This window comes from Schistocerca serialis, chromosome 9 (genome assembly GCF_023864345.2).
Source record: "Schistocerca serialis cubense isolate TAMUIC-IGC-003099 chromosome 9, iqSchSeri2.2, whole genome shotgun sequence".
NCBI classification, from domain to species: Eukaryota; Metazoa; Arthropoda; class Insecta; order Orthoptera; family Acrididae; genus Schistocerca; species Schistocerca serialis.
Window position 1 is genome coordinate 135,506,245 of NC_064646.1, and position 26,289 is coordinate 135,532,533.

Consider the following 26,289-nt stretch of genomic DNA (forward strand, 5'->3'; position numbering starts at 1 on the left):
ATGGAATTAAAAATTAATGTCAGTTCTTAGAAAATGTTTCGTCGGTAACTGTCATTCTACACAGGCCAATGAACAATGCTGGTTCGTATCATTGTTAGTGACATTTAAGGGCGTAAGTTACTGAGATTCTCATCCAGTAAAATGCTAACTGAAATTTAAGTGAACGTTGTTTTGTATGCAGGCAGATTTTTTTGTAAAAAATAAGAAAATATGACAGTACGCGACTGGCTCACGATCGTTTTAGCCACTAAATAATCCGATCCCAGCTTTCTATGTGGCCGAAAATTTCAAATACTGTAAATAGATATGTTTAATTGAATAAAAGACATGATTTTATGTACTTATGTTTGATGGTCGCAACTCAAAAAAATTAACCACTACAATAGGAAACTGGGCCCCCTCTGCAAAGTAGGATACGCGGCGATCTGTTACAGATCTAACGGCAGAAATCAAAGTATTTCGGAGCACATTTTGACATAGGGCACCGTAGCAGACGACACTTACGCCAACTTTTGTTGTCCAAACGCCATCGTCAATAACGGTTGCTGTGGGCACGGCATAATCGACATTGAACCGCGCATCAGTGGAAAAGTATCGCCTGGTCGGATATATGACGGTTCTTGTTACATGAAGTCAATGGTCGTGACGGCACACGCCGTTGACAGCTGCTCAGCCGGCCTCTGTGGCCAAGCAGTTCTAGGCGCTTCAGTCTGGAACCGCGCCACCGCTACGGTCGCAGGTTCGAATCCTGCCTCGGCACGTTGATGTTTTGGCTACCAAGTTCGCATGCTATAAACCTGATGGAACACACGTGGCAGGCTATCGAAGGCCACCTCTGCACCCGCGAACCACCAGCCCTAAATTTACGGGAGCTGCGTGACCCGTGCCTACACATCTCGATCGCCACACGCCTCCGGAAACCTACCAAGGATTTCTCGGATTTGTGCCTCGTAGAATCGCTGCTGTACGAGGGTGGTTTGATGAGTCTGACAAAAAAAGACCAAGAAGAAATATTTGTTTAGTAAACAACTCATGTTACTTTTCAACATGGTCGTGGTCCAGCGATCCTCCAGCTTTTTCATCCCACTGAAAATATAGAAGTCTGCAAAATATTCGTTGACTGCAACTATGACATCGTCATTTTATTAACATTTCTTCCCAGTAAACCAAATCTTCAAGTTACGGGACAGGATGAATTCACTTGGGGCTAAGTCTCGTGTATACAGTGGATGAGGAACCAATTCGTTACCTAACTGATGCACTTTCATCATTGTCATCGCTAATGTGTGGGATGGTGCCTTATCCCGGCCAAAGAACTTATTTTGTGGCAACCTCGGTCTTTCAGCACCCAAGTTTAAAACTATCGAACGATGAAGCATAATAGCGTCCAGTTATGGTTCCACCTTTTTCTAAGTAATCAATGAGGATTATTCTTTGGAAATCCCAAAAGACGTTTTGTATTATCGCGAAATAGAGGAGAGAGTGTCACTGCGCTGGTGCAGGATTCGGGGTGGACATAGTTAAAACAAAGGCGTTTTTCGTTGCGACGGAATCTTCTCACGAAACTCCAATCACCAGCTATCTCCTCCGAATGTGAAAATAATTTGTTTACACTGACCTACATAGGAAGAAACGATTACCATGATAAAAGAAGGGAAATCAGAGCTAGTACGGAAAAATATAGGTGTTCATTATTTTCGCGCGCTATACGAGATTGGAACAATAGAGAATTCTGAAAGTGGTTCGACGAACCCTCACCCAGGCACTTAAATGTGATTTGCAAAGTATCCATATAGATGTAGATGTAGAAGTAGAATCCTAAAGTAAATGGTCCTGAATCATGATGCAGAGGACGCGCGAACTTCATCCAGTTCTGTTTCGATTTGTGCGACAGTACAACCATTCAAATGAGAAAGTTTAGTAACAGCACGAAACTCGGTTTTCTTCTTTCTTCAATCGCAATTTATTCATTGACAAATTGAGACTTCTGTCAACAATGCACAGTACGCTGTACACTGTTGAAATTCTTTATGCGATCCTTGGAATAATCAAGCTTATCAACCGTAAAGGCGCAACAAAAATGTACCATTGTTTCATGGCAATTTACAGTGAAACTTCTTTATTTAAATGAGTGTGACTGTACTTAAATTTCTGAATGACTGAGACTCACAATTTCCTAGCGCAACGCAATCTGACTGCTCAAAAAAAGATAACATGACTTAAAATAATTAATTCAAAAGAATGGCCCTGACTAAAAAGAAAGCTTAACACTAACCTATTCATTTCATTAAGCACTTACCTCACAAAAATCTTCAATACGCGAACTACTGCAATACAGCGAGCGTCAATACTGCCAGCTAAATAAAATTACTAAAGCCACTAACTACTAATAGGCATGTGGTTGGCAAAGGAAAGATTTTCTTGCAAACCAAATAATGTATTTTTTTTTACCTTAATAATGTGACATCCAGCTCAAACACGAATATAAATCGTCATTGACATCTAGTACAGAGGTATATAATCATGAATAATATTCAATCTCCAAGTCGAACATATACAGATCGTTAGCCTACGCTAGCACTTCAGACCTCTACCCTCCATCAATGCTAACTTCTCACATCTAACATCCATCACTGCTGGCTGTTCACCTCCAACTGCCCAACTGCCCAACAGTACTTCCATCACTGCTAGCAACTATCTTCCAACTGCCCAACAGTACTGGCGATTAACTTCCGACGAGTCCGACCAGCCACAGAGTCTCTTACAAAAGAAAGCACTACACAGCGCTGCCAACACAGAAACAAGACTTATCAAATAATCTCCGTATTACGTTCTAAAGGTCGATCAATACGCTGTTAGGATGTTCCTCGTCTGTAAAGGCATCGACGCCATCGACATTTCCCCACCAATCAAAATGCGAGGTAATATCACTTCAGAAGAATATTCTCAGTCAGGTAGCGTTTCTGCTAGGAAACATACAGCTTGGACACGTAAGATACATCACTTACACTTCGCGAAATCAATGTGTGTAATGGATGAGGATGAAAATAAGCTTTGCAATGTAAATGTCTGGAACCCGAGGTAATGTCCAAACTATCATGACGTATGAAATTTCTCCCTTTTTTTCTGTATAATTATCCAAGAATGAGCCGGCCGCTGTGGCCGAGCGGTTCTAGGCGCTTCAGCACGGAACCGCGCTGCTGCTGCGGTCGCAGGTTCGAATCCTGCCTAGATGAATGTGATGTCCTTAGGTTAGTTAGGTTTAAGTAGTTCCGGATTTTCGGAAGGCTGTACCACACAACGGCTCGTAGTGAAATTGCGTGCTTATGGAATATCGTCTCAGATATGTGACTGGATTTGCGATTTCCTGTCAGAGAGGTCACAGTTCGTAGTAATTGACGGAAAGTCATCGAGTAAAACAGAAGTGATTTCTGGCTTTCCCCAAGGTAGTGTTATAGGCCCTTTGCTGTTACTTATCTATATAAACGAGAGACGTCTTCGGAAGTAAGAGTGATTTCAGGTGTGCCGCAGGGGAGTGTCGTAGGACCGTTGCTATTCACAGTATCTATAAATGACCATGTGGATAACATCGGAAGTTCACTGGGGCTTTTTGCAGATGATGCTGTAGTATATCGAGAGGCTGTAACAATGGAAAATTGTACTTAAATGCAGGAGGATCTGCAACGAATTGAAACATGGTGCAGGGAATGGTAATTGAATCTCAATGTAGACAAGTGTAATGTGCTGCGAATACATAGGAAGAAAGATCCTTTATTATTTAGCTACAATATAGCAGGTCAGCAACTGGAAGCAGTCAATTCCATAAATTATCTGGGAGTTGACAGTATCAGTGATTTAAAATGGAATGACCATATAAAATTAATCGTCGGTAAAGCAGATACCAGACTGAGATTCATTGGAATAATCCTAAGGAAATGCAGTCCGGAAACAAGGGAAGTATGTTACAGTACACTTGTTCGCCCACTGCTTGAATACCGCTCACCGGTATGGGATCCGTACCAGATAGGGTTGATAGAAGAGATAGAGAAGATCCAACGGAGAGCAGCGCTCTTCGTTCCAGGATCATTTAGTAATCGCGAAAGCGTTACGGAGACGATAAACTCCAGTGGAAAACCCTGCAAGAGAGACACTCAGTAGCTCGGTACGGGCTTTTGTTGAAGTTTCGTGAACATACCTTCACCGAGGAGTCGAGCAGTATATTGCTCTCTCCTACGTATGTCTCGCAAAGAGACCACGAGGATAAAATCAGACCTTAGAGACCATACAGAGGCATACCGACAACCTTTCTTTCCACGAACAATACGAGGCTGGAACAGAAGGGAGAACCGATGGTGGTACTCAAGGTACCCTCCACCACACACCGTCAGGTGGCTTGCGGAGTATGGATATAGATGTAGATGTAGATGTTGATTTGGGAAACGATTTGAGCAGCCGTCTTCGGTTGTTTGCAGATGACGCTGTCGTTCATCGACTAATAAAGTCATTAGAAGATCAAAACAAACTGCAAAACGATTTATAAAAAATATCTGAATCGTGCGAAAAGTGGCAGTTGGCCCTAAATAACGAAACGAAAAGCGTGAGGTCACCCACATGAGTGCTAAAAGGAACTCGTTAAACTTGAGTTACACGATAAATCAGTCTAATCTAAAAGCGGTAAATTCAACTAAATACCTAGGTATTACAATTATGAACAACTTAAATTGGAAGGAACACATAGAAAATGTTGTGGGGAAGGCCAACCAATGGCTGCGTTTTATCGGCAGGACACTTACAAGGGAACCTCCCCATCGCAGCCCCCTCAGATTTAGTTATAAGTTGGCACAGTGGATAGGCCTTGATAAACTGAACACAGATCAATTGAGAAAACAGGAAGAAGTTATGTGGAACTGTGAAAAAATAAGCAAAATATACAAACTGTGTAGTCCATGTGCCGTATAGGCAATATCAAGGAGAACGTGAGCTCAGGAGCGCCGTGGTCCCGTGGTAGTGTGAGCAGCTGTAGAAGAAGAGGTTCTTGGTTCAAGTCTTCCCACGAGTGAAAATTTTACTTTCTTTATTTTTGCATAGTTATTATCTGTCCGCTCGTTCATTGACGTCTCTGTTCACTGTAATAAGTTTAGTGTCTGTGTTTTGCGACCGCGTCGCAAAACCGTGCGATTAGTAGACGAAATGACGTGCCTCTCCAATCGGAACCGAAAACATTTGATCGCAAGGTCATAGGTCAACCGATTCCTCCACAGGAAAACACATCTGATATATTCTATACGACACTGGTGACGGCATGTGCGTCACATGACAGGAATATGTTGTCGACCCACCTAACTTGTACACTTTGCGAATGGGTAAAAAGATTCTTCTACCTTGCCCGATTTAGGTTTTCTTGTGGATGTGATAATCACTCCCAAAAAAGTGATGAAAACATAGGAGTTTGTCACATAAACTGAAAATATAAAATTAAAGTCTTCGGTCGATGGAAGATTTGAACCAAGGACTTTTCGTTCCGCAGCTGCTCACGTTACCACGAGACCACGGCGCTCCTGCGATCCTAGTGTCCTTGATGTTGCCTATCTTCCCATGAACTACTCAGTTTGTATATTTTGCTTATTTTTTCACAGTTCCACACAACTTCTTCCTGTTTTCTCAATTGATCTGTGTTCAGTTTTTCAAGGCCTATCCACTGTGCCAACTTATAACTAAATCTGAGGGGGGTGCGATGGGGATGTTCCCTTGTTAGAAAATGTAACAGACCTATTACGGAGACTACCTACACTACGCTTGTCCGTCCTCATTTAGAATACTGCTACGCGGTGTGGGATACTTACCAGATAGAATTGACGGATACATCGAAAAAGTTCAAAGAAAAGCAGCACGTTTTGTACTATCGCGAAATATGGGAGAGAGTGGCACAGAAATAATACAGAATTTGGGCTGGAAAACATTAAAAGAAAGGTGTTTTTCGTTGCGACGGAATCCTCTCACCAAATTCCAATCAACAACTTTCTCCTCCGAAAGCGAAAATGTTTTGTTGCGACCGACCTACATAGGGATGAACAATCACCACGATAAAATAAGGGAAATTCGAATAATATAGAATTGTGAAGGTGGTTCGATGAACCCTCTGCCAGGCACTTAAATGGGATTTGCAGAGTATCCACGTAGATGTAGATGTAGATGTAGTTCTAAGTCTAGGGGACTGATGACCCCAGATGTTAAGTCCCACAGTGCTTAGAGCTATTGAACCATTCTTTTTATCCAAGAATGTCAATCAAGGCTAGAAGCTAGCGCAAGCTTAAAAGAAAATCGCAGAGGTGCAGGAAAGATCTGCGACACGTGAGACACCTGGTGACGACAGAAGGTCGGCGGCTGGTGGTGTGGTGGGCGATGGGCAGCCTTGGAGGCGGCGAGTTGCAGCCGCGGCTGGCCGCCTACCCTTTGCGTCTGCCTCGTGCAGCACGAGTTCGTGAAAAGTGCAATCACAGCTTTCATCTGGCCGCTGACTCACTGGCCACTGCTCGTCCGCGCCTCCAATGAAGCGGCGCTTAAGTGATAAAGGCTGCAGCCGTGACCTCTTGCAGCGGCGCTCCATTCACTGCTAAACTGCCGACTGCAGCAGCTCAGCAGCAGCAGGGAACCGGCGTGAAGAGTTTGAAATACCGTAGGCGTCGAAGTCGTTAGAATGGGTCACAAGCCAGGAACGGAACACGGAGAAAAATATTGTCCGCGATCTGGTTTAAGGGGGGTAGGACGTCAAGCGGGCCGACTTGGAGCAGGAGAGGCACCAAAGGACGTTTAAATTTCCATTGTCTATACATTCACAAATAAATTCATAAAACTTTGTCAGCATGACCAGGAAGGATTCAGAATTCACACTCGTAGCGGTGGAAGTTCGAAACATGACGTAACAATTTTCTTTACATGTGAAATTTCATCATTTTTTTTCACTTACTAATGGCAGCATTTGTTGCTATAGGTACACTTTTCTTCATAAGTAAGAGAGATTCTTCGATGAATTTCGCACAGCATACAAACCATACTTAAAGGTATATGAAACTCTAGAATTTTCCAAACCTATTAAAAACTGTGGTAAAAATTGAGGTAAATAACTATAAAATTTCTGTTTTTTCTAAACATGAAGTTTAAAATATAACAGTTCATTCGTTTTTTCATAAATTAAATAAATTCTAGAGTTAAATACACCTGTGAGTATGGTATCTATGCTGTGCAAAATTCATCGAAGAATCTCTCTAACTTGTGACGAAAAGTGTGCCTATAGCAACAAATGCAGCCATTAGTAAGTGAAAAAATTATGAAATTTCGAGCGCAAAAAAATTATTTTGTTATGTTTTCGAACGTCTACTGCAATGGGTGTGAATCCTGAATCCTTCCTGGTGATGCTGACAAAGTTTTATGAAATTATTAGTAAAAGGATAAACAGTGGAAATTAAAATGACCTGTGATGCCTCTCCTGCTCCAAGTCGGCCCGTTTGACGTCCTACCCCCCTTAAGGAATCTGTACTGAAAAACGGAGTAAAGGAGTTTTGCTATTTAGGGAGCAAAATAACTGATGATGGTCGAAGTAGAGAGGATATAAAATGTAGACTGGCAATGGCAAGGAAAGCATTTCTGAAAAAGAGAAATTTGTTAACGTCGAGTATAGGTTTAAGTGTCAGGAAGTCGTTTCTGAAAGTATTTGTATGGAGTGTAGCCATGTATGGAGGTGAAACATGGACGATAAACAGTTTAGGCAAGAAGAGAATAGAAGCTTTTGAAATGTGGTGCTACAGAAGAATGCTGAAGATTAGATGGGTAGATCACATAAATAATGAGGAGGTATTGAATAGGATTGGGGAGAAGAAGAGTTTGTGCCACAACTTGACTAGAAGAAGGGATCGGTTGGTAGGACATGTTCTGAAGCATCAAGGGATCACCAATTTAGTACTGGAGGGCAGCGTGGAGGGTAAAAATCGCAGAGGGAGACCAAGAGATGAATACGCTAGGCAGATTCAGAAGGATGTAGGTTGCAGTAGGTACTGGGAGATGAAGAAGCTTGCACAGGATAGAGTAGCACGGAGAGCTGCATCAAACCAGTCTCAGGACTGAAGACCACAACAACAACAACATTGATAAACGGTTATCCCAGGCCATAGCCGTGACGCACAGTCACAATTGCAGGGTGCCTATCTAACGTCTGCTAGGAGCAAATGGCTCCAAGCACTATGAGACTTAACATCTGAGGTCATCAGTCCCCTAGACGTAGAACTACTTAAACCTAACTAACCTAAGGACATCACACATATCCATGCTCGAGGCAGGATTCGAACCTGCGACCGTAGCAGCAGCGTGGTTCCGGACTGAAGCGCCTAGAACCGCTTAGCCACAGCGGCCGGCTCTGCTAGAAGGAACAAAAATTAGATTTTCAATATTTCGCATAATTATTGACCGAACTTAAAAATATAAAATGCCATCACTATCTGCTCATTAAGAAATATAATATGATGTTACGGGTTCAACAAATTAACACAATTATTACCGTCAGAAACTGTTTGTGTCCTGAGACAATATAATGCAAAGCGCTTAAACGACGCACATTATATTATTCACCATTTTAGAACGTGAGCACTTAGCAACTTCCAAAAAACTTTTCATTTCATTTCAAGCCTTTTCGAAACTAGTATTCGCTCACACGCCCCCACAAAATGTTGAAAGGAAAAACGTTTACAGCTTACTAAATTTTCATTGTCCGTGCAGTAAAACTTCAGTATATTAAATCTTCAAACAGATTTAGAGATTGCAGCCGGTCGTCGTTCGGTACATTCCACGATATTTCAACTGGGCACTTGCCAGTCATCCTCAGTTGAGCCATCGAAGATCGACGAAGATGTCCTCCGTTCCACAATCTACAGCAGTATCAGCATAAGAATCAGCATCGTGCATGGTGTTTTAATTCCTTACTTCTTTCCTCCTAACTCCATTCCCAATACAGTTTGCAGACAGTATCAACATACATGATGACTTTCTGATGATCTCACTGGATATGATGCCATGCCTTCTGAACTATGTCATACAACGATGTAATAGTGCAGATACATTCAGTGGTTCACAGGGTGATTCCGTGATGCTGTTACAAGCTCTCAGGGCTGATGGAGAAGGGCAAATGTATCAATTTGAGGTAAGGAACACTGATCCGAAATGACCGAGTCGAAAATTATAAGCGAAAATCGTTTTGATGCCGCTGACAGTAGAATACATGTACCGGTATTGTTGTTGGTAGGATTGTAAGGTAGGAAATTTTCAGAGGTGGTAGTATAGATCAAAATAAGAAGAGAAAGTCTAGTAAACATCGGCTCTAAAATGCATACCTGACGAGCTATGAGCATTTGTTCATCTTCGACATTGTGAAACACACCTCTTCTATTGCAAGTTCTTCGGTTCCCACATTTTTGGAGGATATAGAACAGACCAAAACAAGAAAAAAATGTCGAGTCAAAAGGGCTCTAAAATTTATACCTTAAGAGCTACAGGAACTTGTTCAGCACAAGAGACGTGTTCCACAGTAGCTCATAGCCCTTAAGGTGTGCTTTATGGAGCCAATGTTTACTGGTAATTTATTCATGTTTTGGTCGTTAGTATCACCTCTGAAAGTTGCCTACCCTACAGTCTTAGCAACAACAGTACTTCAATCAATCAATCAATCTCTTTATTCATCCATTAACAATATACATTGTATGGGTGCAGTAAATTACAATATAGTTTCTTATCTTTAATTGGTTTCAAAAACTTGGATAAAAAATACAAATATTTTATATCAGTATATATAAATAATATTATTTTTCCATATTCAGATATTCTTCAATGCTATAAAAACTATGTGTTCGAAAAAATTGTTTAAGATCTACCTTGAATTTATAAAATTATTTTATTTTCTTGATTGTAGAAGGCAATGGACTAAAAAGTATTTTGGGCTGGTAGTTTACACTTTTTTGGAAGAGTGCTCCTTTGTGGGTGTCTCTGTGAAAATCATCCCTGTTCCTTGTTTTATTATTTAATGTTGACAATTCCTGTTGAGTTTTCAGAAAGCATACACATTCATAGATGTATAAGCTAGGAAGACTCATTACTTGAAATTGTTTAAATATTTCCTTGTATGACACTCTGCAGGGAACCCCTTTTATTATTCTAATACCCCTTTTTTGAAGTTTGAGAGCTTGTTTTGCCGTACCTGTATTTCCCCAGACTATCACACCATATCTAAGCAAACTGTTCATGTAAGCATAATAGGCACACAGCAATGATTCAGTGTTGCAGCATTCCTGAAGCATTCTTAGCACATAACAGCATTTACTTAAATTTTTGCTCAAAACTTCTAGATACTTTTCCCATCTCAAGTGCTCATCCACCCATATACCAAGGAATTTTGTGTAGGGAGCTTGTGCAATAACATAGTTCCCTAACTCAACTTTTACTCTTGCTTTCCTTTTAATATTACTGAAATTCATCAATACCGTTTTCTCCTTATTTATGATCAAAGCATTATCACTAAACCCTTTTCCTGTCTCTATTATTGTCCTAGAGACACTCTGCTGTAGATCATCCTCAGTGTATCTTTTCATAAAAATGCTAGTGTCATCAGCGAACATCACCGTTTCTGCAACTGTCAGATGGTTTGGCAAATCGTTTATGTGCACCAAGAACAACAGAGGGCCTAACACGGAACCCTGGGGCACTCCATAGCTAGTTTTTTTTTTTTTAAATCTGAAAGATACTCTTTGCCTTCATGACAAATTTGTACTTTCTGTTGTCGATCAGAGAGATAAGACTTGTACATTTAATCCACTGTAAGAGGTATCAGAACGATTTTCATTTATAACTTTCGATTCGGTCGTTTCCGGACCGGGTTCCCTTACCGCAAGCTGATATATTAACCTTTCATTATCACTGAAAGTTTGTAATATCATTACGGATCATCCTGTATATCACTGAGCGTACCTGGGCAATTATATCATTGTACGACTCATAGTTCAGGAGATATGAAGCCATATACAGTGAGATGTGTGAAAGACTAACTTTTGCAGACAATGGAGCGCAAATTACCCAGACTATCTTCATTCAGTGTTTCACGATGACAAAAATTAGCAGCTTCCAACAAACTTTAAACATTATTTGAAACACTCACATGCTTCACGTCTAATCTTTAACACATTAACTCATTTGTAACGTAATCAAACATTTCAATCTGTCTTATACATGAGAGTTCGATTCTTTATAGAATCAGGGTGTGGAGTTTACTGATTGTCTCAGAATTCTCGTCGTGTGATTTAGGAAAATCTTAATCAGAACAGCTAGACGGTGATTTTGGCCACACTCTTTCCGATTTCTTACCGCTGCTCCACATCGCTCTGTAGCAGATAAGGGTCTGGATGGTGTTGAAACGCGTAACGGACAAAACAAAATCGGTAATCCCCAGACACATCGCGCTAAAGTCCGCGTCATGAGGAAGGCGACCCAATTTTCAGCCATTCTGCGCATCCCCCTCCACTAGCCACTGGCAGCCAGTAATATTCATTTCCTTTCCGAGCGGCTAGCAGCGAGTTACAGCCAGACATCGAGAATCTCGCTCCTACATGCTGCACTGTTGCCGTACTTCGCTACAACCGAATTATTCATTCAACTGCCAGTTTTCTTGTTTCCTTTTTTTTTCTTATAGGATTGTAGCTGTGTATGTGTATCTGTAAATGTTTAAGTTCGGTTATAAAGAGACCAGGTGACGGCAAGAAACGTGAAGTGATTCACAAGCGGGGGAGGGGGGTTATTTACCGCATTTATAACTTTTCCAAACTTGCTTTTGAAAGCAGTTCTCCTAATGTTGACATTTGAAGCCACATGAACGGACTCCAGAACCCTGTGGTGTAGACAAGAGAACTGGAAAGAGAATTGTAAACGGAAGTGTCAGAGATGTAGGAATCGTAGCAAAAATTGGTTTCGTGTCGCCTGGATAGCATCTAAATCGCATGGAACCTGTAACACAAATGGATGGTTTTAATCACGATGCTTTAAAGTACTCCTCGCCAGTGATGAATGTCAGACATCACAAAAATGTGTTACAATTATGCAGGAGAAAAATGGCTTCAATGGTAAGCGCTACGTCGATGTAAAGAACTTTAAAAGACGTTATTAGAGTTACATATTAATACCTTCAGCTGCTGACGAGCGTTGATATATATCAACGGGGTCAGGTGAAAATGTATGCCCCGACCGGGACTCGAACCAGGGATCTCCTGCTTACATGGCAGACACTCTATCCTTTTTTTTTGTTATCTCGTTTTGTTCGCTTCAGTTCGCTACATCTGCTCGGGGCGGACGGCGAAAAACATCTGTTTACGTTCGTTGTTGATCGATTAACTCAGTTTTTTTGTTACAGAGGGCACGTATCCCTCTCACCGAACACGCTGAGCTACCGTGCCGGCAAATCCATCTGAGCCACCGAGGGCACAGAGGATAGTGCGACTGCAGGGACCATCTCGAGCTCGTTCCCCGCAAGACCCACATTCTCACCTTGTATGTCCACACACTACATTCGTAGTGTCCCATCCCAACACACTCATTACTCGTGGAAGACATTCTTTTCAAGTCCCGTAAGAGTTTGGGGAATATGTGTGCAGCCGCACAGAAGAAGGAGGCCATGGCCGGTATTGCCAGAACTTTGTACTTATATGGATGTGTCCGAAAGAACAGACACCATATCCATATAAGTTAAAAGACGTTGGTTCCAGATATATTAAGAAGGGATTTTTAGCTCAAAGAAGTGACACAAGTGCAGCACGAACTACATTCCATATAAAGATTCACGATACAAGAGAAGGAGGTACTTCAACAGCGTATTACCTTGATGAAATATGGGCCAATTAGAATCACCCCAGGAAGATCTGCTGAAAAATGAGTGATATTACTGGCGGTTTTAAGGCTCTCATAGGATAATTACTCTACATGTTGACTCCTCTTCTGGTTTTGTTTCTGATAATTAACTTGTACGAGTATTTAAGTATAAGAAAAACAGCAGTAACTACCATTCGGAAATGAATGCTGTCAGTTTCGTGATGTGATTCACAGTTCTTGTGATACCTTGCTTCGAAGCCGGTCATTGCCAGTTATAATTCAACTGTTACAGAGAAAACACCAAGTACAAATAACAGAGAAGTGGATATTTTCCCTGGCTTAAAAAAATATTAAGCACAGTATAAACCAGATTCGTGCCGATCTCCTGCATCTCGTTAATGTATACAAGTCATGTGTCAGAACGTACAAACTTGACTTCCTTGCACGTGAATGTGGTCACACAGTTTTTCATTTCTCCACATATCACTGTCAGTATAGCCCCACGGAATTAGTCTGAGCAAAAGGTTAAGGCTATGTGGGAGAAAAAAAAACATTCAAGATAACACACACTGAATCGCTTGTGCATGAGGGAATAGACAACATCCCCATCCCACCTGTAGCGTGTGCACAGTCTGTGCGGCATACTGAAAAGCTTCAGAAAGAATAATTTGACGGGGAAGTGATGATGGATACAAGCCTTGAAGCTATCACTGTAAATTTACAATCAGATTGTTCGGAAACAGACTCAAATAAAAGTGACGATTGTTTAAGTTGTAGACTTTGAACAATCTAATAATATTTCATAGTTGTAAATACCCGTGCTTTAAAAAATGTGTTTGCCAACATATCAGTTGCGTATATAATAATTAGAACTTCTAGCCTTTTTGATTAGGACTTTATATCCTTTCAGTTATGCAGATTATAATGTTCAACATAATGCTTAAAGAGAAGCTAAACTTCTCCCACCATGTTGTATGCTCTAATAACACGCGAGAATGCATCTGGATAAATTAGTCATAAGTCCGATATTTCCACATGTAAACCCATGTCATTTTCAAGGCACGAACTGGATAGGGCCCTAAAATGACAGTAACTGTTACTTGTCGAGATATCCGTGGTTTTCAATGTTATCTGTCAAATTCCCTGGAGTTATTCGCTGATGATGGTTAATTGTTTGCTTGTTCAATGGATTTTAAATACAGTCTCTCACTGTATTGTCGAAATGAGTTATTTTACACTCATGACGCCCATTAACACCGAAAAATATAGCTTACTGGTCATTTTTACGATGGTATTTTACATTAGTCTTTTCTACCACTAATTCTGTTGTACATACAGTGACACACACACACACACACATACACACACCTAAACACATTTTTAAAAATTCTATTTAGTAGAAGCAGTTGTCAAACAAATATAACGATTTCGGTTTGTGCTTGAAGTTAATTTTGTTGTGTATTATATTTTTACTTATAATACAGTTCAAGTCGCAATAAATGACAATTAATACAAACAGTTTCAATGACCTTGTCGTTAGAGAACTGTCATTGTACTTCACGTCTTCAGAAAGCTGTGTCAGCTGTTCTCGACTCCTGACGTCACGCAGAGTAAATCCGTGGAACAGGAGACCCAACGTCGTCAAGATGTGAGTTAATATTTCGCTCATGACAATTGATCGAAATTGGTTTTAATATTTACTATTCCCCTCATAGATTTGAATGTATAATACGATGTACCATAGGCAAATGACTGTTGTCCACTGCAACACAGTTCGGCAACGTGCACTTCGTTTGTCCATTCTCTGCCGCAACGCATGCGCAGTTCTCATCCAAGCTTGCTTGCCACTCCACCTCTATAGGCTGCTTTACACGGGGCCAGTAGTAGTGTCCACTATAACTGGCCAGTACTGGCCGCCACCAATTATGGTGCTACTGGCCTTGTGTATAGGGGTACTGGTGCCTTCCACGGCCATTAGCGAGTGGCGGCCAGTAAAGTCAAACAGGTTTGATTTTAGTGGCCGTGAGGTGGCCAGTAGCAGGTCACATGATCTATCGGCGGCCATTATTGGACGGTTCTTAAGTGTAGTGGCCGCCAGTAGAGCTGATTCAGCCATCGTGTGAGGAGCTGTGCCGTTGTTTTTGAGCCTAGATCAAGAAGCTGTGCCGTGCTGTCGTGTAGTGACTTGATATGTCTTGTTCAAAAGCAGACAAAGATACCGGTACTTAGAAGAACGTGAAGTGGGGGCCTGATAATATTGAAACGTTTTTAGAAACATTCCGAACCCATGAACTACTGTGGAATGTACGCCATGAAGATTACTCCAACAAAACAAAAAGGGAAAGCAGTATTTTGAAACTGAAAGAAGACCTTGAAAGTCAGGATGTAGTTGTTCCCGATGTTGCGTTTTTGAGAGCTAGAACAAAGACTATCAAGACAACATACAGAAGTGAGTTTCTAAAAGTAATCCCGTCAAAAAGAAGCGGAGCTGGGGCTGATGATGTTTATAGCCCAAGCTACCTTGGTTCAAAACGGCTGACACGTTTCTAAACAGCGTCGTCGTAACTCGAGACTCTCAGTCAAATTTGGCAAGTTAACGTATTCTATTCTAAGTACATGGCCTGAAAAGTACTAAATATAAAAATAGCTAAAAATTGGCTTTTTAGAATTTTAGAATTGTTAATACATGGAAATGTTTAATTGTATTTTCCAATGTAAGCAAAAACTTTAATGGTAAAATGTAACAATTTTTTAATAATTTGATAACTAACTTTTATTGATTATTTACTAAAAGGTATTTAAAGTTTCTATATCTCGATATTTAACTGTTTATTAGAAATAATTAAAATTCTAATTTTGTAAGAGTAAAAGAGCTAAGTCGTTGTACAAAAGTAGGTAAAATCAGAAGTTTTAATTACTAAACATTTTCCACCATATTTACATTCCGATGGCCTTCACTTGCCAAGGAACTTGTCCTTCTTTGTTGGAGTAAGGAGCCACTTTATTCCTCTTTTCTGATGCCTGCTTTGAGTAGGCGTTTGCTGTATGAACACTACTTATGGATGGTAGCTCCGTTCCAAGTGTGCACCATAGTCCTGGATGCAACACTCCTGTTTCTGTGTCTTCATAATCAGCCCATCCCCTTTGAAAGTACGAACCTGGCGATACTGTATGTAACCAGTTGTGAATCGTACATGCAGATTGCACAATTACATCAACTGTGGATAAATTAACTTCAATGTCTTTTCGAAATATTTTAAATCTAGCTGCTAATATGCCGAAAGTGTTCTCAACAATTCTTCATGCTCTTGATAACCGGTAGTTGAATATGCGTTCTTCTAAGGACAAGTTTCTTCTTTAGATCGGTTTCATCAAATTTGTATACAGGGGAAATGCGTCATCTGCTACAATAATGTATTCCTGAGGCAAATTCAGGCTGTTTTTGTCAATGGCTGTTTTCAAAGTAGACAGCCTAAACACACTTCCATCATTAGCCCTTCCATTTGATCCCACATCTACATAAATGAATTTATAATCGGCGTCAACCAAAGCCAACAGTATTATGCTGTAACCCCCTTTGTAGTTGTAAAATTCTGCACAACTTCCAGCTGGACATTTGATGGCTATGTGTTTACCATTCAATGTACCACAACAGGATGGAAAATTCTATTTGATCTCAAAACTATTTTGTATATGTCTCCACTCTTCCAAAGTTTGAGGTACCTTCAACAAAATCAATAAATAAACATTAAAATATAATTTATTGATTTGTTAGTCTATGTCATAACCAAACAATATACTATTTAAATCTGCAAATCATCGCAAAAATTCTGTAATGTCGCTATTGTATTTTTCAGAAAAGTCCCACTGAAGAATGTGATGATGGACAACAGGAACCCATTAGTGTCCTTACTGAGCCTCAAGAAAATGAAGAAGAAAATACTGAAGACATGGATTATGATAGCATTGCTAAGAGCACAGTAAAAGCAACTGGAACATCGGCGCAAGAGAACCAATTTGCGACGCCAGGTGCAAAGAAAAGACGCATTTCAAAATTTTCCAAAGTTGAAAGTGCAATTAACAAATTACAAAAAATTGCAATGGATAGACCACCATCTTCAAAAAAAGTTGTGGACGAGTACGAACTGTTTGGCCAACATATTGCTGGCCAATTGAGAACACTTCCTGCCAGAAGCTCTGCAATCTTGCAAGAAAAGTTCCAGAGCCTTATCACCAATGAGAAGCTAAAATACTTGCCACCAGATTCACTAGTTACTTCTGCATCACCATATGGAAGTACTTCTTCTCATGTGTCAGATGAAGAGGAAGACCTCTCCAATTTGGACTCAGCCCTATTCACAGTTGATGATATGCTACACAGAAAACTTCAGTAACTTCTCCAGCAATAAAGAGTGAGTTAATGCTTGCATAAAGTAATGTTTCATTTGTAAGAAGTTTTGGGTCAATTATAATACCTCAGGAAAAACGGATGAAATTTTTATTTACCTCGACTAAGTATTGTAATAGTAGATTGTGGATAAAGATTTTTTTGTTTCTAAATAATACTGATAAAATAATCGGTTAAAATAATTACATAATTAATAGAAGGTATGCATAGACGACTTTCTAAAATTCTACTTTTATCAAATTATACAATAATCAACCAGTGAAACTCACCTTTCAGTAGTGTTGAAATTCACTTATGATTGACTGGAGAACTTCAGGAATGAATCTTGAAATTGTGGTGGCTGGTATGCGAAATAATAATGATAGAAACTGAAAACTATCGCCAGTTGCTAAATACCACAGCACAACCTTGTAATATTAATGCATTAATTTGTTCTGAAAGTGGTGCTCAAGACCATAAAAGTGGGTTAAAAGCTGTGAGGTATCTGAGGAAGTTAACCTTGCATTATTGCGCAACTGTTTCACCAGGTATCCAGTCTAGCTTACCAAATTCCCAACCAGACTAACATTAATTATATTCTTTTAGTACTTATCTTATGATAACCAGTGCTATATATATATATATATATATATATATATAAAGACAATTTAAATAAAAAGAAATAAATAAGTTTATATTTGGACATTTATTTTAACATTGATCATTGTTCCATTAAAATTTCAGCATATCAAACTTGATTCATAACTAAACTGGTGGCTTATTTAGGATTGTGAAAATGTGAGTATGTAATCTTACGGAACACATCACATAGGGAGCCAAGATTGGGAGACTACATACAACACTGCATTCATACAATAACACACGAAGAACGAAGAAGCATATCCAAGAGGAAATTAACCACAACCAACCGATTGAATTTTTACCCAAAGAAGTCACGTTCGTAGTGCAATCTTGTCCGTCATGAAATTACCACACACTGGTATACTAAATTCATACTAACTCTCTGTGAAATCTTCCTGAAAAGAATAGCTGAGGGCTACTTTGATGCTTACACCACATGCTTCTCGTGGTCAACTTGGTTTACACAAAGAGTCTAACTCCACAAGAATTTTGATGATTAAAATAAATTACATCGAAACGCAATTAACTAAAGAAAAACCTCAAACTGGTTACTATCGTCTTACTATTAACCTGATAGGTCAAACAATTGTATAAGCACGTGATACTGGTCTCACAAAGTACACCCCACGAGGGTTGAATATAAAGAAAAGTTGCTATATTGAAAAATATTGTCAAGACGAGACGTTATAATCTCACTCACATTCGCATTTAAGATTGATGATCTTAGTTAGAGTTACTGATCAACTCGTGGTTCCACTTTACTCACAAAGTAGTGAGAAAGCAACTACCGGAAGATATTCTGAACTTCACACTCGAATTACACTGTGTTGCAATTTAAGATAACATTAGACATTTTAGAGCTAAACCTGAAATAAAGATGATTAAATTTTCAGTTAGGCTGAACTTAAGATATCTATTGTCCTACAGACTTAGCAGACACACGCTTAGCCGGAGATCTTACCACTTCAGACGCTCGCTGCGGACAGACTGACCTGGGCTCCTACCAAGGGTGCTTAACAGATACAAACGGAAGTGACCAGTGAGGCAGCTTCCTATACCAACATGACAAGGGACGGACAGGACCATACTAAGAATAGAAATCTCTCTGCTTTTAGAAAGCGTAGCTACCTGTTCCGACATTGGTCATACTGTTCTCTAGCAGACAGGCTTGTCTGCTACCATCAAGCATGCAACTAGAAATACATTTGCTCATTCATCCTCTCACACAGAAGAGAAGGGGGATGACAGTATCTTATCATATACAGTATATAAAAGAAAGCGGATGTAGGTTCCGTATGAGACTGTGTGACGTGAATTACATATAAACTGTGTTTTAAAGTGTAGTAGTGTGACAGATCGTTCTTGTTTATGTGTAAAAGTAAAACGTTCCACTGCTCAGTCTCCTCCCACATAGTCAGAAACACTACAGTAAATTTAGAAGAGGAATTTATGCCGTAAATGACAACATATTTAAGAAATTAACATGAAAGGAATCCAACAAAGACCTTTCAACCTCTAGTTTCTGTTTGGGAGTTATTGCATTTCTCACAATAGTATCTCTCTTGGCTACCTGTGGTTCAATTATGCTCAAAAGCTCATTAAATTGTTCAACAATCATTCTTAATTGTCTCTTGTATTCTAAGGGATCTTCCACTGACAGTTCACGAATCAAAGTGAATGATGCTCCAAGGGTTTCTCTTCGACCTACCCAGTATTTTACCCACACTCTATGTTGATTTAAAATGGTTCTCACCTCCTCACTTAAAATTACAACAATTTCACCCACCACTTCGTTAAAAGTCTCCTCAAACTCACTATCACTGTCAGATTCCATATTTTTCACCAAGAAACACTTAACACTGTTTACTCTACCACCTGTGACGACACACCGGCGACCACAGATGAGAAAATATTGGAAGCCATTATTGGCTTCGTGTATAAGTTTACTGGCTGGTAACACTGGTGGTGTACACTTCCGATCGCGAGAACTGGCTACCACTTCTGGCCGCATGTACAGCAACCTTATGCGCGGAAGCGCCCTCCTACGTGACACGGGCTACAGAACCGTATAACAATGCGTCTGGCCTTCAAAATTGCCCCATTTTTGAGAGGAAGACAATCCACATGTTTTTCATCACATATGCCACATCCAGGTAACGCCATGCATTGAATATTAGATGATTGCAAATCGACAAAAATGTTATGCCTAATTCTTAAGTACTTAGTGCAAGGTTCCAAGCCACTGGAAAAAAGCGCAGGTGAGCCCTGTTTATAAGACGAGTAAAAGAATGGACTTGCCAAATTACATATGAATATCCTTAACATTGTTTTGCCGCAGCATTCTTGAGTACATATCGAATTAGAATACTATAAATCTGAGAGGGAAAAGCTGCTGTCCATATATCAGCACGGATTTACAAAGCATACCTCGTGTGAAACTCAGCTAACCCTTGTCTCGTATGATATCCTGCAACCCATGAATGAAGAACACTGGCAGATTCCGTGTTCTTAGATGCTGTGGAATTATTTGACGCTGTGTCATATTGCACCCTGTTAACGAAGGTCCGATATATGGAATAGGTTTTTAAAAAGGTCAGTGGCTTAAAAACTTTTTAAGCAATAGAATACAGTACATTGTCCTGCGTGGTGAGTGTTTATAAGAGACAAAGGCACGATCAGGAGATACAGGAGCACTTTTATTCTTCATATATATATATAAACGATCTGCTGGAAGGGATGAGCAGCAATCTGCGACTGTTTGTTGATGACACTGTTGTACAGGCGAAAGTATCGTCGTTGAGTGACTATAGAAGGATACAAGAAAACTTGGACATAATTTTTATTTGGTATGACGAATGGCAGCTTCCTATAAATGTAGAGTAATGTAACTTAATGCAGATGCACAAGAGAAACAATCCTGTAATGTTCGAGTACAGCATTAGTAGCATGCTGCTAACCGCAGTAGTATTTCTTAAATATGTAGTTGTAACGCTGCAAAGTGATGGGAAGTGTACTGTAGTAGGGGATGCAAACGGTCGACTTCGGTTTATTTGAAACGCAGGAGCCGTATTTGCATGCGAGGTTCACTGAGAACAAAACTGTATCTGTAGTTAGAGCATGACAGCGAGTGTCTTTAGTTAAATACACTCCTGGAAATTGAAATAAGAACACCGTGAATTCATTGTCCCAGGAAGGGGAAACTTTATTGACACATTCCTGGGGTCAGATACATCACATGATCACACTGACAGAACCACAGGCACATAGACACAGGCAACAGAGCATGCACAATGTCGGCACTAGTACAGTGTATATCCACCTTTCGCAGCAATGCAGGCTGCTATTCTCCCATGGAGACGATCGTAGAGATGCTGGATGTAGTCCTGTGGAACGGCTTGCCATGCCATTTCCACCTGGCGCCTCAGTTGGACCAGCGTTCGTGCTGGACGTGCAGACCGCGTGAGACGACGCTTCATCCAGTCCCAAACATGCTCAATGGGGGACAGATCCGGAGATCTTGCTGGCCAGGGTAGTTGACTTACACCTTCTAGAGCACGTTGGGTGGCACGGGATACATGCGGACGTGCATTGTCCTGTTGGAACAGCAAGTTCCCTTGCCGGTCTAGGAATGGTAGATCGATGGGTTCGATGACGGTTTGGATGTACCGTGCACTATTCAGTGTCCCCTCGACGATCACCAGTGGTGTACGGCCAGTGTAGGAGATCGCTCCCCACACCATGATGCCGGGTGTTGGCCCTGTGTGCCTCGGTCGTATGCAGTCCTGATTGTGGCGCTCACCTGCACGGCGCCAAACACGCATACGACCATCATTGGCACCAAGGCAGAAGCGACTCTCATCGCTGAAGACGACACGTCTCCATTCGTCCCTCCATTCACGCCTGTCGCGACACCACTGGAGGCGGGCTGCACGACGTTGGGGCGTGAGCGGAAGACGTCCTAACGGTGTGCGGGACCGTAGCCCAGCTTCATGGAGACGGTTACGAATGGTCCTCGCCGATACTCCAGGAGCAACAGTGTCCCTAATTTGCTGGGAAGTGGCGGTGCGGTCCCCTACGGCACTGCGTAGGATCCTACGGTCTTGGCGTGCATCCGTGCGTCGCTGCGGTCCGGTCCCAGGTCGACGGGCACGTGCACCTTCCGCCGACCACTGGCGACAACATCGATGTACTGTGGTGACCTCACGCCCCACGTGTTGAGCAATTCGGCGGTACGTCCACCCGGCCTCCCGCATGCCCACTATACGCCCTCGCTCAAAGTCCGTCAACTGCACATACGGTTCACGTCCACGCTGTCGCGGCATGCTACCAGTGTTAAAGACTGCGATGGAGCTCCGTATGCCACGGCAAACTGGCTGACACTGACAGCGGCGGTGCACAAATGCTGCGCAGCTAGCGCCATTCGACGGCCAACACCGCGGTTCCTGGTGTGTCCGCTGTGCCGTGCGTGTGATCATTGCTTGTACAGCCCTCTCGCAGTGTCCGGAGCAAGTATGGTGGGTCTGACACACCGGTGTCAATGTGTTCTTTTTTCCATTTCCAGGAGTGTACATACGAGGGTTGGAACTATTTATTTACAGCTCGTACAAAAGAAATACGTGTTTCAAAGTTTTACTGACCTTCAAAGTAGTCACCAGCATTGTGTATAACCCGTTGCCAGCGATGTGGAAGTCGTGGGATACTCATAGCAGTGCCAGTTGTGTTGACAGTTCGAGCGGCGCGATCTATTGCCCGATGAATTTGTAGCAGTTCTGAAGCGAATGCCGTTAGATTAAATTAGATTAGATTAGTACTTGTTCCATAGATCATGAATACGACACTTCGTAATGATGTGGAACGTGTCAGTTTAGTAAAAGGTGCCTATACAAGATATTACATTACACAAAATATTACATGACAATATTTTTAATTTTTTTGTGTGGGTTGGGGAAATTACCCACTTACTATATCCAAAAATTCATCTAATGAGTAGAAGGAGTTGCCATTATGAAATTCTTTTAATTTCCTTTTAAATGCTATATGGCTGTCTGTCAGACTTTTGATGCTATTAGGTAAGTGACCAAAGACTGGTGTGGCAGCATAATTTACCCCCTTCCGAGTCAAAGTTAGATTTAACCTTGAGTAGTGATGATCATCCTTTCTCCTAGTGTTGTAGCCATGTGCATTGCTATTATTTTTGAATTCGTTCGGATGTTAATAACAAATTTCATAAGTGAATACATATATTGTGAGGCTACAGTGAAGATCCCTGGCTCTTTAAATAAGTGTCTGCAGGATGATCTTGGATGAGCTCCAGTAATTATTCTGATTACACGCTTTTTTGCAATGAACACGCTTTTACTCAATGATGAGTTGCCCCAGAATATGATGCCATAAGAAAGCAAAGAATGAAAATAGGCGTGGTAAGCTAATTTACTGAGATGTCTATCGCCAAAATTTGCAATGACCGTAATAGCATAAGTAGCTGAACTCAAACGTTTCAGCAGATCCTCAGTGTGTTTTTACCAGTTCAACCCTTCATCAATGCATACACCTAGAAATTTTGAATATTCTACCTTAGCTACCGATTTCTGATCGAAGTCTATATTTATTAAGGTGTCATTCCATTTACTGTGTGGAACTGTATATACTGTGTTTTGTCAAAGTTTAATGAGAGCCCATTTGCAGAGAACCACTTAATGATTTTCTGAAAAACATCGTTTACAATTTCACCAGTTAATTCTTGTCTGTTGGGTGTGATAGCTATACTTGTATCATCAGTAAAAAGTACCAGCTTTGCATCTTCGTGAATATAGAATGGCAAGTCATTAACATATATTAAGAACAGCAGAGGACCCAAGACCGAATCTTGCGGTACTCCATTCTTGATTGTTCCCCAGTTTGAGAAATAACCAGTTTTTTCATTATTATGTGAACTGCTTATTTCAACTTTCTGCACTCTTCCAGTTACGTATGATGTAAACCATTTGAACACTGTCCCATTCATACCACAGTACTTGAGCTTATCGAGACGTGTTCCATGATTTACATAATCAAAAGCCTTTGATAGATCACAAAAAATCCCAGCGAGTGACTTCTGGTTACTCAGAGCATTTAATACTTCATTAGTGAAAGTATATATAGCATTTTCCATTGAAAAACCCTTCTAGAAACCAAACTGACATTTTGTTAAAACTTTATTTTTACAAAGGTGTGAAGCTACTCTACAATACATTACTTTTTCAAGAATTTTCTATAAGGCAGTCAGAAGAGAGATTGGGCAGTAGTTGTTGACATCAGACTATCCCCTTTTTTATGCAGTGGTTTAACAATGGCATACTTCAGTCTATCTGGTAAAATGCCCTGCTTCAGAGAGCTATTACATATGTGGCTAAGAATCCCACTTATTTCTTGGGAACAAGCTTTTATTATCCTGCTGGAAATGCCATCAATTCCATGTGAGCTTTTGTTCTTGAGAGAGTTTATCATCTTCCTAATTTCAGAAGGAGAGGTGGACAGAATTTCAATTGTATCAAATGGTGTGGGTAAGGTATCTTCCTTTAACTGCCTTGCTTCTTCTAATGAACATTTAGATCCTATTTTCTCTACAACATTTAAGAAATGACTATTCAAAATGTTTCCGACTTCCGGCTTGTTGCTTATCAAGTTTCCATTTGCTTTAATGGTGATGCCGCCATCCTGTATTCTTGGTTGCCCTGTCTCCCTTGTAATAATATTCCAAATTGTTTTGATTTTGTTATCAGAGGTATTAACCTCAGACATGATGCACATGCTTCGGACTTTTTAATAACCTTTCTTAATGTAGTACAGTAGTTTTTATAATATTTGGCTGTTTCGGGGTCATTACTCTTTCTTGTTGTTAGACACAGTTCCCTTTTGTGGTTACAAGATATTTTTATTCCTTTAGTAAGCCAAGGTTTTTTGCATGGTTTCTTATAATTAGATTTAACTACTTTCTTGGGGAAACAGTTTTCAAATTCTCTTAAACGTGTATCATGAAATAAGTTATATTTTAAATTAGCATCAGGTTCCTTGTACACCTCATCCCAGTCTAACTGCTAAAGATTTTCTCTGAAATTTCTAATTGTTGAGTCATTAATTGAATGCACTACTTTGGAGGGTAGTTTTGAGTTACTGATTGGAGCTATGTCATATACTGTAATTAGTTGAGCATCATGATCAGAAAGGCCATTCTCAACAGGACAAGAAGTTATGTTTTTAAACCTATCTTGGTCGATAAAAGTGTTATCTATCAATGTGCTGCTATCTTTTACTACCAGAGTAGTATGTCAAATTGAAAGAACCGAGCAAGACTTCCAGGTCATTCTTCCTGTTACACTCTTTCAGTGAATCGACATTGAAGTCCCCACAAATAATAATTTGCTTTCCCCTATCTGACAGATAGCACAACAAGGCATCCAAGTTTTCCAGGAATAAAAGAAAGTTTCCTGAAGGGGACCTATAAAATGTTACAATTATAAAAGAGCCCTCCTTCAGTTAAAGTTGACAGGCACATGCTTCTATATGTTGCTCTAGACAAAACTTTTTTGTATCTAAGCTTTCTACACAGTGATAACTTTTGGCATATATGGCAACTCCTCCTCTCACCTTATTCTCTCTACTCATATGTGCAGCTAGTTTATAGCCACTGATATTTACCTTTTCCATATCAGACACAATGTGATGCTGAGACAGGCATAGTATATCTATTACATTATAAGATTCAATGACATCTAAACAAACCAGGAGCTCATCTACTTTATTCATCAGTCCCGGGATATTTTGGTGAAAAATGGTAACATTGTTTTTTACTTTACTTTTGTGAGAATCTACTTTTTTCTTTAATCCACCAATATTTTGGTTAAATATGATAACATTATTTTTTACTTTCCTGTTGTGAGAATTTTGGGAGTTTTGGACCTCCTTAGCACCTGCCTGCCTGAACTTCTCATTGGACACTGATATTAGTCTAAAAAAGAGGTACATCTATGAGTACTAGTGTCCCCCCTTATGGATTTCACTAACAACCCTGTCAGTTTACCCTTCCCTTTCCTATTGAGGTGTAGACCATGCCTTGTGAAATCCCCCTATCAATAGCCTCTACAGGAACCAATCCAATGTCTGACAGAGTGGCCGCCCTACGCAACTGATCCAACTCCATATTTACCCTCCTGACAGAGCGGTTCAACTGAGGCTGATCATGCCGTACGAAAGCAGGCACCAGCCCAACATTGGTGTGGCTCGTTGCCGAGGCTATTTTCACCAGGTCACACTCAATACTGTAGCCCTGATGCCTGTCTATACTGTTTTCCACTCCACCCACTATTATCACATGATCCTGCTTTGTG

At 40.5% G+C, this 26,289-nt stretch overlaps 1 protein-coding gene across 1 annotated transcript in view; it reads left to right on the forward strand.

Annotated features, from left to right (window-relative positions):
* Positions 1-6,402: 6,402 nt before the first annotated feature.
* The window catches only part of LOC126419417 (uncharacterized), a 77,508-nt gene continuing 57,621 nt past the window's right edge, over positions 6,403-26,289 (forward strand). The window contains exons 1-3 of the mRNA XM_050086606.1: positions 6,403-6,477; positions 15,405-15,482; positions 16,752-17,306. Of these exons, the coding sequence (XP_049942563.1) occupies positions 6,403-6,477; positions 15,405-15,482; positions 16,752-17,288 (690 nt within the window). The 3' untranslated portion in view covers positions 17,289-17,306. The remainder of the gene's footprint in view (positions 6,478-15,404; positions 15,483-16,751; positions 17,307-26,289) is intronic.